The sequence below is a fragment of the Macaca mulatta genome, chromosome 19 (assembly GCF_049350105.2).
Source record: "Macaca mulatta isolate MMU2019108-1 chromosome 19, T2T-MMU8v2.0, whole genome shotgun sequence".
Taxonomy (NCBI): domain Eukaryota; kingdom Metazoa; phylum Chordata; class Mammalia; order Primates; family Cercopithecidae; genus Macaca; species Macaca mulatta.
Window position 1 is genome coordinate 54,562,518 of NC_133424.1, and position 15,785 is coordinate 54,578,302.

The window sequence follows — 15,785 nt, forward strand, 5'->3', positions numbered from 1 at the left end:
AGTGTGTCAATTACATAAAAGGAGGAATGATGCTGAATTAAAAGAAGTGATGTGTGTTATGTTAGTAAATATAGAAAGAATTCCCTGCTTCTAATTTCTGTGCAGAGTTAGGAAAAATTTGGAGGAGCCCAAAACAGGTATTTGAAATGCTTTCTTCATTTTCTGTTAACCTCAGAAAATACAACTAGTGTTTAAGATTCTGTGAATTAGGAAGAGTCTAAGTGAGAAGCCAGTGGCTCATGTGTCCCCCACACGAAGAACCCCAACTTATGAAAATGGCATTATAATGATGAAATAATGGTTTGTAGCACAGGCAGTAAAACCATCAGGTAGCAGCCACCTGGCTACCTCCAAGAGGTCCCCGAAACCACCAGTATTCCCATTGCGTGCCTTGGTAGTTACAGCCTTGGTAGTTGTCCCACAACTACCAAATTGAAAAATTGCGATTGTCAACACAAAATATTAAATATGAAGTTTAATATGTTGTTCCAATTTTTTTTCCCCCACTCTTTTTGAACTTTCCTGTTTCAGTTTTGGAAGTTTCTATTGACACATCCTCAAGCTAGGGATTCCTTCCTGAGTTGTGTGCAGTCTACCAGTAAGCATCAAAAGCATTCTTCATTTCTCTAACAGCCCATTTTTTTTTTTTTTTTTTTTTTTCTGAGACGGAGTCTCGCTCTGTTGCTGAGGCTGGAGTGCACTGGCACGATCTTGGCTCACTGTAAGCTCCGCCTCCCGGGTTCACCCCATTCTCCTGCCTCATCCTCCCCAGTAGCTGAGACTACAGTCGTCCGCCACCACGCCCGGCTAATTTTTTGTATTTTTAGTAGAGACGGGGTTTCACAGTATTAGACAGGATGGTCTTGATATCCTGATCTCATGATCCGCCCGCCTCGGCCTCCCAAAGTGCTGGGATTACTGTCATGAGCCACTGTGCCCGGCCATCTCTTAGGGATTTTAACGAGTTGTTGACTTTTGAGTTTGGTAGCTTTTTACTTACTATTAGAACCGAGTGACAAATTTCAGGCATGTTATAGGCCTGAAAGGAAACCAGAAATCTCTAGGAAATGACTGGAGAATGTGAACTCCATAGTAGGTTGAGGATGGAGTCACGAGTGAAATGGGTGAAATGAGCCCATGGGCTTTGGGCACCGCAGGCCTGTCCAGCCTATGACACCCTGGTGAGTCAGTGCAAAGTTTACAACAGTGACAGCAAACTAGCATGGCTGAATACATGTGGCATCCAGTCTCAGGCTGGCTGTCCTCACTCATTCCTGGACATAGGCCAGGCTAACCATGGGAGGAATTTAGTTTATGGTTTAACTTTGAAGCAAGAATGATAATAGTTCCTCCATAACACTAATACCCTTCTTTTGCCTAGGGATTGCCTTTGTAAAACTGGTGAAAGACCATGAGAGTAAGATTATAGGAGGGAAGTGAATTCTGCTAAAATGTAGGCACAGTTTTTATAATCCCTTACTGCTCAAATGTCATTTGGCCAGAGTTTTCAAAATTTGTAACTAATTACTCCTATAAATAACACCACTATTGTAGAACCTGAGATTGGTCTTTTGAGATGTTTCTCATTCTTTGCATTCTGGCAACCGGCTGACCTCATCCATACCCATGACTAATGGTTGAGCCAGTCACGTGGTCCCCACCTAGAGGCAGATTCAAGCAGAAACAGATCATTTCTTGTAAATTTATTTGAGTTCTTTGTAGGTTCTGGATATTAGCCCTTTGTCAGATGAGTAGATTGCAAAAATTTTCTCCCATTCTGTAGGTTGCCTGTTCACGCTGATGGTAGTTTCTTTTGCTGTGCAGAAGCTCTTTAGTTTAATGAGATCCCATTTGTCAACTTTGGATTTTGTTGCTGTTGCTTTTAGTGAAGTCCTTGCCCATGCCGATGTCCTGAATTGTATTACCTAGGTTTTCTTCTAGGGTTTTTATGGTATTAGGTCTAACATTTAAGTCTCTAATCCATCTTGAATTAATTTTCGTATAAGGAGTAAGGAAAGGATCCATTTTCAGCTTTCTACTTATGGCTAGCCAATTTTCCCAGCACCATTTATTAAATAGGGAATCCTTTCCCCATTTCTTGTTTTTGTCAGGTTTGTCAAAGATCAGATGGCTGTGGATGAAAAACACAAACACCCCATCAAAAAGTGGGCAAAGGATATGAACAGACATTTCTCAAAAGAAGACATTCATACAGCCAACAGATACATGAAAAAATGCTCATCACCACTGGCCATCAGAGAAATGCAAATCAAAACCACAATGAGATACCATCTTACACCAGTTAGAATGGCGATCATTAAAAAGTCAGGAAGCAACAGATGCTGGAGAGGATGTGGAGAAATAGGAACACTTTTACGCTGTTGATGGGATTGTAAGCTAGTTCAACCATTATGGAAAACAGTATGGCAATTCCTCAAGGATCTAGAACTAGAAGTACCATATGACCCAGCCATCCCATTACTGGGTATGTACCCAAAGGATTATAAATCATGCTGCTCTAAAGTCACATGCACATGTATATTTATTGCGGCACTATTCACAATAGCAAAGACTTGGAATCAACCCAAATGTTCATCAGTAACAGACTGGATTAAGAAAATGTGGCCCATATACACCACAGAATACTATGCAGCCATAAAAAAGGATGAGTTTGTGTCCTTTGTAGGGACATGGATGCAGCTGGAAACCATCATTCTCAGCAAACTATGGCAAGAACAGAAAACCAAACACCGCATGTTCTCACTCACAGGTGGAAATTGAACAATGAGATCACTTGGACTCGGGAAGGGGAACATCACACACCGGGGCCTATCATGGGGAGGGGGCAGGGCGGAGGGATGGTATTGGGAGTTATACCTGATGTAAATGACAAGTTGATGGGTGCAGCACACCAACATGGCACAAGTATACATATGTAACAAACCTGCACGTTATGCACATGTACCCTAGAACTTAAAGTATAGTAATAATAAAAAAAAAGAAATGTTAGTCAAGCTTAACAAGGAATAAAATTCCAATACATCGTGCAAAATGGATGAACCTTGAAGATATTATGCTAACTGAAATAAGCCAGATACAAAAGGATAATTATTACATACTTCCATTTATAAAAGATATAATAGCCAGTTACATAGAGACAGAAAGTAGAATGGTGAATGCTACAGGTTAGGGGGAGAAGGAGTAAGAGTTACTGTTTATAGGGTACAGAAGTTTAATGGTAGGAGGAAAAAGTTCTGGAAATGGATAGTGTGATGGTTACACAACACTAAATTGCACACTTAGAAATAGTTAATGATAAGCCTTATATTAGATATATAAATAGTGTCCTGGTAGTCTTATACTCTATAAATACACACTTTTTGGTATTGCCCGTTTCCTGCCATGCAGAGTCCCAGAGGTGAATCTCCCTATTTCTCCAAGTGTGCATCACTCACTCTCCTCTGTGCTGTGTCCTAGTGCTGTGCCCACAGCCTCACACAGCCGATGACTTCAGAGCCAGGAAACAGCTCAAGAGTCGGCCCCGAGGTTCCCTCTCTGCTTATTTCCCTGCAACCTAGGCTTCACTTCAACTGGCAGCTCCATTTAGCCGAATTCAGGACAGGCCACCAGGGCTCTTTCTCCACACAAGCTGGTCCCACCCCAGGTGGAGTCAGGCAGGGCCAGACACCAGAGAAGCCTGGAGCAGAGCAGGGAGCGGTCTGAGCTGCTCCTCTCTCATCCAGGGGACTTCCTCCTCCCATTTGGAGGAAAAATGTGAGCTTGTTTCAAACCTTAGATGTTCCTTGAAGTTCATGGAGTAGTAAAAGAAAACAAAGACGTGGTGAAAACAAAGACAGTGAGAAAAATCTTGACCTTGAGGACTCTCCTTCTTGTCCCTCTGTGAAGCCTTTTCTACCACATCGGGCTCAGGACTGACAAAGCCCCCTCCCAACCTTTCTCAGCCTGGACTGAAGTTCAGCCACGAGAAAACAGAAACACAAGGAGAAGAGAGTCTGTAGAGACAAATTGGGAGGGTTCAAGAGGAGAATTTAGGATTTGCTTCTGCCCATGGGACACAAGCTGGGAATAAAAAATGTTTTCCTGACTCTTCTCAGAAAGCCATAGAGACTCTACCTAAAACCCTATTGCCAGAGATGCAGGATCCACTTACCAGAGACTTTGATCCTCTTGTATGTGGAACGTTCGCTGCCAGTGACTGAGTTACGAGCAGAGCAACCATAGATCCCACTATGCTCTGTAGTAATATAGGGGATATAGAGCTCTTGTCCTGATTGCAGAAACTTCCCATTAATCGTCCAAGAATACTCTGCCGGTGGGTTAGAGTCCGCGAAGCAGTACAAGTGGATGTTTTCTCCTGTATAGTAGTAATACTTGACTGGAGACAAAACGCTGGGTTTGTCTGGACCATCTGGAGTAAAGAGAATAAAGCCACAGGTGATGTCGTCTGAGGGAAGGAGATGCTCCTGGTCTCTTAAAGGCACCAGTGTCCCTCTGAGCCAAGACACACCCTTAAGGCCCAGCCAAACCGCTCCTGTGTTCACTGAGTCGAGGCCTGAGGTATTCACCTGTTTCTCCCATCACAGGATGCAGACCCCAAGTCTCCCATGATGAGAGTATCTCCTCACCTTATATTCTTGGTTAAGGCTGTGCCTACCCAGGTTTTCCCAGGGCAGGGAGTCATGGCCAGCTCGGGTGTCCAGAAATAAAAGTGTCTGTACTTGGACGTGAGAGAGACTGAGATGCTTGTCCTCTGGTCGTTTGGATTTTAGCTGGTGGCCTGGTCCACAGAGGAACCAAAGATACAAAGGACCTCCAGGGTGACTGGGTCACTGGGGATGCTACCAACTCGATCCCGTATTTTACATTCATAGGGTCTTGTGTCATTTCTTGTGACATTTGCTAGAATGAGGATACTGTTTTTACCGGGTTGCTTTAACCTGGGAACTGACCAGGACGCTCTGACCATTTACCCATCACACATAGGTGTAGCCCTGAGTCTTAGGTTCACAGTTAATGCTACAACATTCTTATTCTCCATGGGGTTGAAGTTGTTGCTGGTGATGTAGGACTTGGGCAGCTCCGCTGTGTGGATAACAGAGAGAAGATTGTCCTGTGTGGCACCTTTGATGCCTCCATAGTCATCCTTCAATCAGAGTTGGCATCTCCCACCTCTCAGCCCACTCAAGTCCTTGAAAGTCAGTAGCTGGTGCGTGTGTCACCAGACAGATGCATGATGATCTAAGGGCTGAAAGACTCTGAGGCCTCCTGCTCTGTCTTAGGGAAGCACAGACTTTCTCAAGTGTGAATTGAGCAGCAGTGTTGGGTCATGGACAGACAGGTCAGTGGGACCCACAGCCCCTGGTACCCCTCCCAGTCCCTCTCTAATCAACTGTCTTGCTGGCTCACCTTGGGTTCATTACCTGGAATGTGCAACTGCTGGGCCCCTTCCAAATTCCATCTTACTTTGCCCCCCCAGATATGATTTCTCTGCAGTTTCCACTTCCAAGGACATTCTAGAGATGAGTAATAATGGGACTTCCCATTGTCCTGAAATCCTGAAGATACTGAGCAGCCTGGCCTGGGACTGGATGTTTCAGCAGAAATAAGACAGGGGAGACCAGAGTCAAGCCTGGAGGTCAGTTCAGTCATCAGGCAGTGGAGGTACAAGGTGGGGCAGTTTTCTGCAGGTGTTTCATGATTACTTACTTGAGCCAGTGACCTCCAAAGACAGAGCAGAGTGCAAGGAATGATCTAGAAAGAGTGAAGGGGACAGGCAATAGCTGGTGGCTTAGGAGCGGAACTATGTTCCCTATTCTGGATTCTTTAAGTTTCCTCTCCTTCTGCAGAGGACAGGTGAGGACTATGTGGATCTTTCCAGAAACACATGTGGACATTTGCAAATGCAGAACTGACTGGTGGAAAGGGTGGGAATGAACTTCTGGAAATCTGGTCCTCATGTACTATGTGTGTTTGATGTATATGAGACAAATTTGGGGAGAAGTTTTGCTAATATTTTCTTCCATTGGACACTCTCCTCTCTGATTCCATGGGTTTCACTACTCTAGGGACCTCATGTAAGTGAATTCCAGAGTGAATTTGAGAAGAGAGATGCTGGGAGTGGGGAGAATCAGAAGTTTTTTGTGGGCGTGCAGTTTCTGTTATGCAAGACGAGGAAGTTCTAGAGATCTGCTGTACAGCTCGATGCCTATAGTTCACACAGATTGAGTGTTTCTTATGCATAAGACTTAGGACAAAAAGTGTTTTGGATTTCTGACATTTTTTGATTCTGAAACGTTTGTCACATACTTGCTGGTGTAGCATCCCAAATCGGAAAGATTCAAAACCTAAAATGCTCATATTTCTTTTCAGCATCAGTTAAGTATGCAAAAGTGGGAAGTGATAGGCCAAATACTTTCCTGCCTTTTTTTTTCTTTTTCTTTTTTTCTCTCACCACGTTTCTAGCTTGGTGATTAGTTTTTGGTCGATTCCGTAGTGGTCATGCGGCACTTGTATATTCTTGAAGGCTTTGGGATGTGAGAAATAATGATTGCTATTTTCTACGTCATCAAATCTTTCCACGTTTCCATGATTGCATCTTTTCCTCAGTTTCTGTGTTGTGGCAGTCATTAATAAGAGCCTGTCAGGTCAGATTTAGGACAGGTTTATGTAATTCTGGAAAAAATGTTACTGGGATTCTGGTAGGGGTTGCTTTGAAACTGCAGCTCACTTTGGGTAGTATTGTCTTCCTAACAATATTGATTCTTCCAATCTGTGAAAATGAAATGTCTTTCCATGTACTGATGTTGTCTTTAATGTCTTTCAGTAACGCTCTGTAGTTTTCAAGGTATAACCCTTAGACAGTTTTGGTTAAACTTATTCCAAAATATTTTAATCCTTTTGATGTTAATGTGAATGGAAATTCTTTTCTTAATTTCCTTTCACATTGTTCATTGTTAGTGTATAGTCTAAAGAATGATATAGAAAGAGTGAAGGGGACAGGCAAAAGCTGGTGGTTTTCAAGCAGAAACATATTCCCTGTCCTGGGTTTTAGATTTTCCCTCTCCCTTTGCAGAGGGCAGGTGACTCTTCCCTGATAGCCAGATAGGCTTCACTGGAAAACATATTGCCAGTGCCCCAGGGACCCACTTACCAGGGACTATGATCCTCTGGATTATGAGATTTGTTCCAAAAGTGGCTGAGTTATGTATGAAACAGACATAGACTCCTCTGCATGTTTTAGTGATTTGGGGATAAAGAACACTTGTGCTGATTGCTGGAACTTCCCATCAATCAGCCAAGAAAGCTCTGCCAGTGGGTGAGAGTCTGTGAGGCAGGAGAGCTTGAGGACTTCCCCTGTGTGCTAACAGGTGTACGAAAAAGAAATGGTGGGATCATCCAAGCCATCTGGAGCAAAGAGAATAAAGTCACAGCTGATGTTGTCAGAGGGAAGGGAAAATCTTGGTCTGTGGAAGGGCCACAGTGACCCTGTGAGCTAAGTTACAACACTGAAGTCCCAGCCAAATCCCTGCTGTGTTCACTGATCTGGAGCCTGAGACATTCCCCTGTTTCTCCCATCATAAGCTGTGGACCCTGAGTCTCCCATAACAGGAGCAGCCTCTTCTCTCCCATTGTTGGTCAAGCCTAAGGCTACTCTTTGTGGTCATGGCCAACTTTGATGTCCAGGGGTAAAGGTCTCTGTACTTGCACCCGAGAGGGACTGGGAGGCCTGGCCTCTGGCCATGTGTATTTGGGATGGCAGCCTGGCTCACAGAGGAACAGAAGATACTCACAGACAGGATTCAGGGTGACTGGGTCACTGCGGCTGGAACTCACTGGGCTCTTCATTTGACATTCGTAGGGTCCTGCAGTACGCTTTGTGACACCAAATAGAATGAGGGTCCTGTTGTTTTCGGACAGCTGCAACCTGGGACTGATAGGGAGGATCTGACCATTTATCCACCACAGGTAGCTTGCGTTCGGAGTGTCAGGATCACAGGATAAGGTCACAGTCTCCATGCCCTCCCTGGGGTTTAAGTTGCTGCTGTAGATGTAGGGCTTGGGAGTCTCCACTGTGCAGATAACAGAGAGAAGATTGCCCTGTGTGGCACCTTTGATTCCTCCAAAGACATTTTTCAATCAGAGATGGCATTTCCCACCTTTCAGCCCACCCAAGTCCTTAAAAGCCCATATCAGGTGTGTGTGTTACAAGACAGACGCATGGCAATCTGAGGGCTCAGAGATTGTGAGGCTGCCTGCTTTATATGAGAGAAGCACAGACTTTCTCATGTGTGAATTGAGCAGCAGTATTGGGTCATGGAAAGGCATGGGACCAGCAGTCACAGCCCCTAGTGCCCCTCTGAGTCCCTCCCTCTCCAACTGCCTGCCTGGCCCACCCTGTGGTCCTCACCTGGAGCATGCAGTGCTGGAATCTTCTTAGTTTCAGTCTTACTTTGCCCCCCAAGATATGTTTTATCGCCGGGCGCGGTGTCTCACGCCTGTAATCCCAGCACTTTGGGAGGCCGAGGCGGGCGGATCACAAGGTCAGGAGATCGAGACCACGGTGAAACCCCGTCTCTACTAAAAATACAAAAAATGAGCCGGGCGCAGTGGCGGGCGCCTGTAGTCCCAGCTACTCGGGAGGCTGGGGCAGGAGAATGGCGTGAACCCAGGAGGCGGAGGTTGCAGTGAGCCAGGATCGCGCCACTGCACTCCAGCTTGGGCGACAGAGCAAGACTCCGTCTCAAAAAAAAAAAAAAAAAAAGGATATGTTTTATCTGCAGCTTCCCTTTCAAGAACATCCTAGAGATGGATGATAGAACTTCCCATTGTCCTTAAACCCTTTGGGTACTGGGAAGCCTGGCCTGGGACTGGGTACTTCAGCAGAAAAAACACAGGGGAGACCAGAGTCAAGCCTGGGGGTCAGTGCAGTCATCAGGCAGTGGCGCCACAAGGTGGGGCAGTTTTCGCAGCTGTCTCATAGTGACTGACTTGAGCCAGTGACCTCTAAAGATAGAGTAGAGTCCAAGGAATGACCTACAAAGAGTGATGGGGACAGGCAAGAGCTGATAGCTTTGGACCAGGACCATGTTCCCTGTTTTGTGTCCATGATGTTCCCTTCCCCCTGTAGAGGGAAGGTGAGGACCATCTGGTTGTTTCTAGAAATACATGTGGATGTGTGAAAATGGAGAACTGACTGGTGGAAAGGGCGAACATGAACTGATGATGGAAGTCTGGCCTTCACGGACGATATGTGTTTGGTGGCTATTAGACCAATATTTGGGAAGAAGTCTTGCAGATACTTTCTGTCATTAGACATTCTACTTTCTGATTCTATGAGTTTGACTACTCGATGTACCTCATCTCAGTGGATTCCAGAGGGAATCAGAGAGTAGAATAGTAGTTTCCAGGAGCTGGGGTCGGGGGAATAGGGTATTGTTCCATGGCTGTGTGGTTTCAGTTAGGCAGGTTGAGGAGGTTCTAGAGATCTCCTGTGCAGCTTCATGCCTATAGTTCATACAGATAAAGTGTTCCTTATGCAGAAAGTTTAAAACCAAGTGTTTTGGATTTCTAACTTCTTTTTTTATTTTGGAATATTTGCAGTAGATGTACTGGTTTAGCATCCCACATCTGAAAAATTTGAAATCCAAAATGCTCCTGTGAGAGCATCTTTTCAGCATCACATCAGTGGTCAGAAGCATTGGATTCTGGAGCATTTCAGATTTTGGATTTCTAGATGTGGGATGCTCAGTTTGTAACACTGTAATTTTCCCATTAAAAAGTTGTCAGGAGTTTAGACCTCATGTTATATTCTGACTCTAGTAACAAGACCCAAAAAAAATTTTGGAGGAAACTTTAAAATGTTGTCATAAGTGGAAATTTTAACTGATGTTTCAAACATCTAAGATCAATTGCTGGTAGTAGTATTTCTCTTGATACCCAATTAAGGTTTAGGTGTGGGGTGAATTCCAGCAGGATCAAATTATGCTCAAAGAAAGATGCCAAAGGTGATTTGAATTTAGGAAGTCCTTAAGTAGAAAGAGTCCCGTTAAAAGGACAGAACTGGCCAGTGTGTCAATTACATAAAGGGAGGAATGATGCCGAATTAAAAGAAGAGATGTGTGTTATGTTAGTAAATATAGAAAGAACTCCCTGTTTCTAATTTCTGTGCAGAGTTAGGAAAAATGGGGAGGAGCCCAAAACAGGTATGTGAAACGCTTTCTTCATTTTCTCTTAACCTCAGGAAGTACAACTAGAGTTTAAGTTTGTGTGAATTAGGAAGACTCTAAGTGAGATGCCAATGGTTCATGTGTCCCCCACACGAACAACACCAACTTATGAAAATGGCATCATCAGGAGTAAACAATCATATGTGGCACAGGCAGTAAAACCATCAGATAGCAACCTCTGGCCACCTCCAACAGGTCCCCGACACCACCAGTATTCCCATTACGTGTACGTTACAGCCTTGGTAGTTGTCCCACAACTACAAAATTTAAAAATTGCTATTGTCAATACAAAATGTTAAATATGAAGTAGAATATGTTGTCCCACTTTTTTCCCCCACTCTTTTCGAACTTTACTGTTTCAGTTTTGGAAGTTTCTATTGACACATCCTCAAGCTAGGCATTCTTTCCTCAGCTGTGTGCATTCTACCAGTAAGCATCAAAAGCGTTCTTCATTTCTCTAACAGCACTTTTTTTTTTTTTAATTTCTGAGACGGAGCCTCGTTCTGTTGCCCAGGCTAGAGTGCAGTGGTACGGTCTTGGCTTACTGCAAGCTCCACTTTCGGGGTTCACACCATTTTCCTACCTCAGCCTCCCGTGTAGCTGGGACTACACGCGCCTGCCACCACGTCTGGCTATTTGTTTGTATTTTTAGTAGAGCTGGGGTTTCACCGTGTTTGCCAGTATGGTCTCGGTCTCCTGACCTCGTGATCCACCTGCCTCACCTTCCCAAAGTGCTGGGATTGCAGGCGTGAGCCACTGTGCCAGGCCATCTCTGAGGGATTTCAATGGGTTGTTGACTTTTGAGTTTGTTCAGCTGTTTACTTACTGTTAGAACAGAGTGACAAATTTCAAGCTTGTCGTATTCCTGACGGGAAACCAGAAGTCTCTAGGAAGTGACTGGAGAATGTGAGCTCCATAGTAGGCTGAGGATGGAGTCACAAGTGAAATGGGTGAAATAAGCCCATTGGCTTTGGAGACTGCAGGCCTGTCCAGCCTCTGACTCTCTGGTGAGTCAGTGCAACGATTCCAACAGTGACACAAAATTAGCACGGTTGACTCCATCTGGCATCTATTCTCAGGTTGGCTGCCCTCACTCATTCCTGGACATAGGCCAGGCTAACCATGGTAGGAATGTAGTTTATGGTTTAACTTTGAAGAAACAATGATAATAGTTCCTCGATAAAACTAATACCCTTATTTTGCCCAGGGATTGCCTTTGTAAAACTGGTGAAAAACCATGAGAGTAAGATTATAGGAGGGAACTGAATTCTGCTAAAGTGCAGGCACAGTTTCCACAATCTCTTACTGCTCAAATGTCATTTGGTCAGAGTGTACAAAATTTGTAAGTAATTGCTCCAATAGATAACATCACTATTGTAGAACCTGAGGTTGGTCTTTTGAGATGTTTCTTATTCTTTGCATTCTGGCAACCTGCTGACCTCATCCATACCCATGACTAATGGCTCAGTCAGTCACGCGGTCCCCACCTAGAGGCGGATTCAAGCACAAACGGATCATTTCCCTCCGCCCGCATGATTCCATCATCAAACAATCAGCACTACCCATTTTTTCGTCCTGTGTCCCTGAAACTATCCTTGAAAATCTCTAACCCGTGATCCACTAGGGAGGCTGATTTAAGTAATAATAAACCTCTGTCCTCCTGTTTGGCAGACTTGGACTCGTTAAAATCTTTCTTTACTGCAAATCACCATCGGGATAAATTGTGTTTTTTTTTGTGCAGGAGGCCAGAAGAACTTGTTTGGGAATTATAAGAGTGGATGGAGGAGCTGCCTATCCCTGTCCCACGGTGTTGTCCACAGATCAGCCTCACAAAGGGAAAGATCCCTGGATGGGGATACAGTGGAAGATCATTCTCTTAGTGACCTGGGGACATTGGCTCGAGATGAAGCTTTTCAGGAGTGGCAACTCCAGTTGATTTCTGTGCCTTTCCTATTTCCTGGGAGGTGGGCCAGGTCACAGTGTTAGCAGGAAGGGAACAGAACAATTAACCTAGTTAGAGGGAGTGTCTGGGGAAGGCCTAGGGGTGGAGGAAGAAGCTGTGCAGGACAGGGCTTGCCAGGTAGAATGAAGCGGGAGGAAGATGAGGGACACAGAGAAGCAGAGAGAGACAGAGACAGCATGACAGTGAACAGCGGGGGCTACAGTGACTTCAGTGACCCCAGGGACCAGGTGCTCCCGTTTCCACAGTCCAGGACCAGGGAGCCCTGAAAACCCTCCAGTGGCCAAAGAGCTTCAGAATAACACATGAAGTGGGATGGCTTTAGGGGCAAGAGGAAGTGGGGGGATGAAACGTGGGTGTCAGCCTCTGAAGGACAAGGGACAGGTGTGGCGAGAATTTCCTAGGATTCTGCATCCAAGATCCAGTCTCTAAAGAGGTTATGGATCATTCATTCCTTCATTCAATTCCTTCATTTGTTATGTGAGAGCACCTGATGGTGTGTCTCTCACTGGACTTGAGCTGGTGCAGGGTGTGAGTGGGGAATGAAAACAAGGTCCTCTCCTTTATCCTGTCATGCCAGTGACATGGACACTTTGGGAAACAGGATTTCAGGTTCAGTGATAGGGGTTAAGATCTGAGGGGGACGCCTGGACATTTTTTGTACTGACTCTGATGGTTGAGACTGGTGATTTAGTTCTGGAGTGCAGACTAATCAGTTGACCATTTGCTCTCACTCCTCTGAGGTTTGGATGTCTAAGAAGACAGGATTTGAGCCAATAAATTACTACAGGGTCATTGGAATCCAATAAGCCCTCACTTCTGGTGGAGGAGAGGATGGGCCTGTGGCTGCAGACAGACCTCATGTGACCCTGATCTGCCTTTTGTGTTTGTGTGACTCTGGTTCAGTGACTGTGCCTTCCTGTGCCTCAGTTTTCTCTCAGTCAAATAAGCTAAATGGCAAATGGACTGTGGCTTTTCATGCTATCTGTGAATAAATTGTAAATTCTTCACAGTCATCGGACCTAATGCTTGGCACAGTGGAGGTGTTCACACAAACAGCATTTATTGTTATTCACTTCCATGAGGGAGCACCTTTAGGTCAGATCCCTGTGGACAAGCTGCTGCCAGGTACATTTTCTGTCTTCTGTTTCTGCTTCTGGGGACATTAGACTATCTATGGAGTGTCCTAAGCCCCACAAGGCAGTTGGCTGATGGCCTACAAAGCTTGCCTTTCTGTCCTCTCCACTCTGAGTGTCAGGTGAAGAAAGCTCTGTCCTTGACCAGATGAGGTTCTGAGGGCTGAGCCCTGGCTAGTGAGCAGCTCCAGGAGACACAGTCGTCAGACAGCTGGTGAATCCTTTGTCCCAGTAAGACCTGCCACAACCCAGAAGTGACACACGCTTCTCAGCTTTATCTGGAGTAAGGATTTAGGGACGGGGTCTGGGGTTGAGGCTTCTTGGGCTGAGCTGCTCTGAGAGTATCTCAGGGGTCCTCTTTGGCAAAGCCCTACTCACTTCTCCAGGGTCTTTCTCAGGGTCAAGTTTATGAAGAGGGCATGAGGTGCTTGGCTGAGGCTGATCTCCTCCTGCTGAGCACCCCCCCCCATCAGACTGTCCTTCCTGTGCAGCAAGTGTCTACAGGGTCTGGAGACAGGAAAGGAATTCTGATCTGTTGAAGTTTGTCTCCTCTGTGTGTGTCCTGCACTAAATGCCAAAACCCCAACATGGGACATAATGCAGAGAGGGACACAGGCACAGTCCAGGCCTGACCATCCTGTGTGTGCAAAGTAGAAGTGACCCCGCCCCCCAACACCCAGGGATCATGTGGAATCACTCACCATATAAGGTGAAATGTCCAGTTACTCCTTCAGTCCTGTAACCTCGCTTTATGATTTTTACGGTGTAGGATCCTGCGTCCTTCTGGTTCACACTCTGGATCAGCAGGGATGCATTGGAATATACTCTTTCTCGTCCACTGTATGCAGGCCCAAATATAATTCTTTCAGTGTCTATTGTATATGCTGTAATGTAATTTTGGAGGTCCATTATTTGCCCTTTGTACCAGATGTAGGCAGCAGGATTCTTGGGTAAATTGTGCACAAGTAGAACAACATAATTCCCCTCAGAAATATTGGTTGGCTCAGCTTCAATTGTGACTTGGGCAGTGGTGGGCGGGTTCCAGAAGATTAAAAGTGATGCTAGGAGGTGGAGAGAGCATCAGTCAATATTGAGACGTATGTATTGGGGTGAAAAGATGGGGCCATGCGTCCTGAGAAGATCTCTTCAGTCATCAGCCTTGAAGACACACACGCACACACCCACACAAAATCCACACATACCTCTTTTTGTGTGTGTGTGTGTGATTGTGTGTTTGTGTCCTACTGTCCTACTGTCCTACTGGGTGAAGGTCAGTGGCATGACCCCATTCCTTCAACACTTCTGACCTCGGTATTTTTCTGTTTGGAATTCTCTTCCCCAGAGGTCTGCACGGCTCCCTCCACACTGCCCTCAGGTCCTGCTCACATCAGGGCATCCTTAGACTTCTTTCCTGATACCTCCTTCAGAGACTCTGGGTCTTCCCTTTCTGACATTTCCCTGCTCTGCTCCCTCCAGAGCTCTTGTCAACACCTGACCTCACATTCTAGATCTCTTTGCATGTCTGTCTTCCTCCCTATGAGAGCATGAGCTCACTGAGTACAGGGACTTTTATGATCTTGGTTGCACCCCAGTGCCTGGGACAGGCTGCAGACTCTTGCAGATGTGAGGGTTCCAAGGGCTTTCCATGCCAGGGCTATTTTTTTTTCTTTCCTCAATTGTTGAGGTTTTTGCTGAGGACAATGTTTCATGCCCTGCTTACATTTTCATTTGAAGTGCATTCTGATAATTGTTATTATTATCATTTTTCAAAATGTGGTGTCCAGTGATGATTAACCAGGAAACAAGAACACTTGAGATTTTCCTTCCTCTTACCAATTCCGGTTCAATGTGATTTTCCTGTTTTGACCCCTGTCCCTCTTGCGTATATTTTTCCCTATCCAGGCTCCAACAGAGCCTTCTATCCTGTATTTTTTTTTTTTTTTTTGAGACAGAGTCTCTTACTGTCAGCCAGGTTGGCGTGCAGTGGCACAATCTCCGCTCACTGCAACCTCTGCCTCTTGGGTTGATGCAATTCTCCTGCCTCAGCCTCTCAAGTAGCTAGGATTACAGGAGCACACCACCACACCTGGTTAATTTTTTTGTATTTTTAGTAGAGACGGGGCTTCACTGTGTTGAACAGACTGGTCTTGAACTCCTGACCTCATGATCCACCCAACTCAGCCTCCCAAAGTGCTGACTTTCATTTTTAAGAACCCCATCCTCTCCAGGAGACCCCATCCAATCATTCTGTTTCCTCCTCCTGTCCTCTCCCAGGAAGTTCTCTCCTCACCTGTGAGCAGGAGATCCTTCCAGGTGATGTGCAGTGTGCAGGGAAGGGCTGAGGGGGCCCCCATGGTCTGTGCTGCCTGTGTGTTCTCCGTGGAGATGAGCCTGGGATCCAGAATCTTTCTGAGCACGACTGTCAGCTGTGCTGTCCTTCCT

General features: G+C 45.5%; 1 protein-coding gene across 2 annotated transcripts; it reads right to left on the reverse strand.

Annotated features, from left to right (window-relative positions):
• Positions 1–507: 507 nt before the first annotated feature.
• LOC144329472 (pregnancy-specific beta-1-glycoprotein 2-like) lies at positions 508–15,785 on the reverse strand. 2 transcript variants are annotated; one of them, XM_077983096.1, is made up of 5 exons: positions 15,634–15,785; positions 14,045–14,404; positions 7,812–8,090; positions 4,172–4,429; positions 508–2,131 (listed from the first exon to the last, which is right to left on the reverse strand). In XM_077983096.1, exons 1-5 carry the CDS (start codon positions 15,695–15,697, stop codon positions 2,124–2,126), a joined length of 969 nt encoding a protein of 322 aa, XP_077839222.1. In that variant the 5' UTR covers positions 15,698–15,785; the 3' UTR covers positions 508–2,123. The 2 variants fall into 2 exon arrangements, with proteins under 2 accessions (XP_077839222.1, XP_077839221.1); XM_077983095.1 differs by lacking the exon at positions 508–2,131 and having other exon boundaries at positions 3,936–4,429; positions 15,634–15,777.

Bases quoted from the DNA above. Each gene is read 5' to 3' on its own strand.
- LOC144329472 (XM_077983095.1), bottom strand. From the start codon at position 15,697: ATGGGGGCCCCCTCAGCCCTTCCCTGCACACTGCACATCACCTGGAAG. The intron at 8,091-14,044 runs GTGAGTGATTCC...TTATCTGCACAG, and splicing joins TGGACATTTCACCTTATATG to TGGAGACTCCCAAGCCCTAC. The intron at 4,430-7,811 runs GTGAGTATCTTC...TCTTTACTCCAG, and splicing joins AGTCACCCTGAATCCTGTCT to ATGGTCCAGACAAACCCAGC.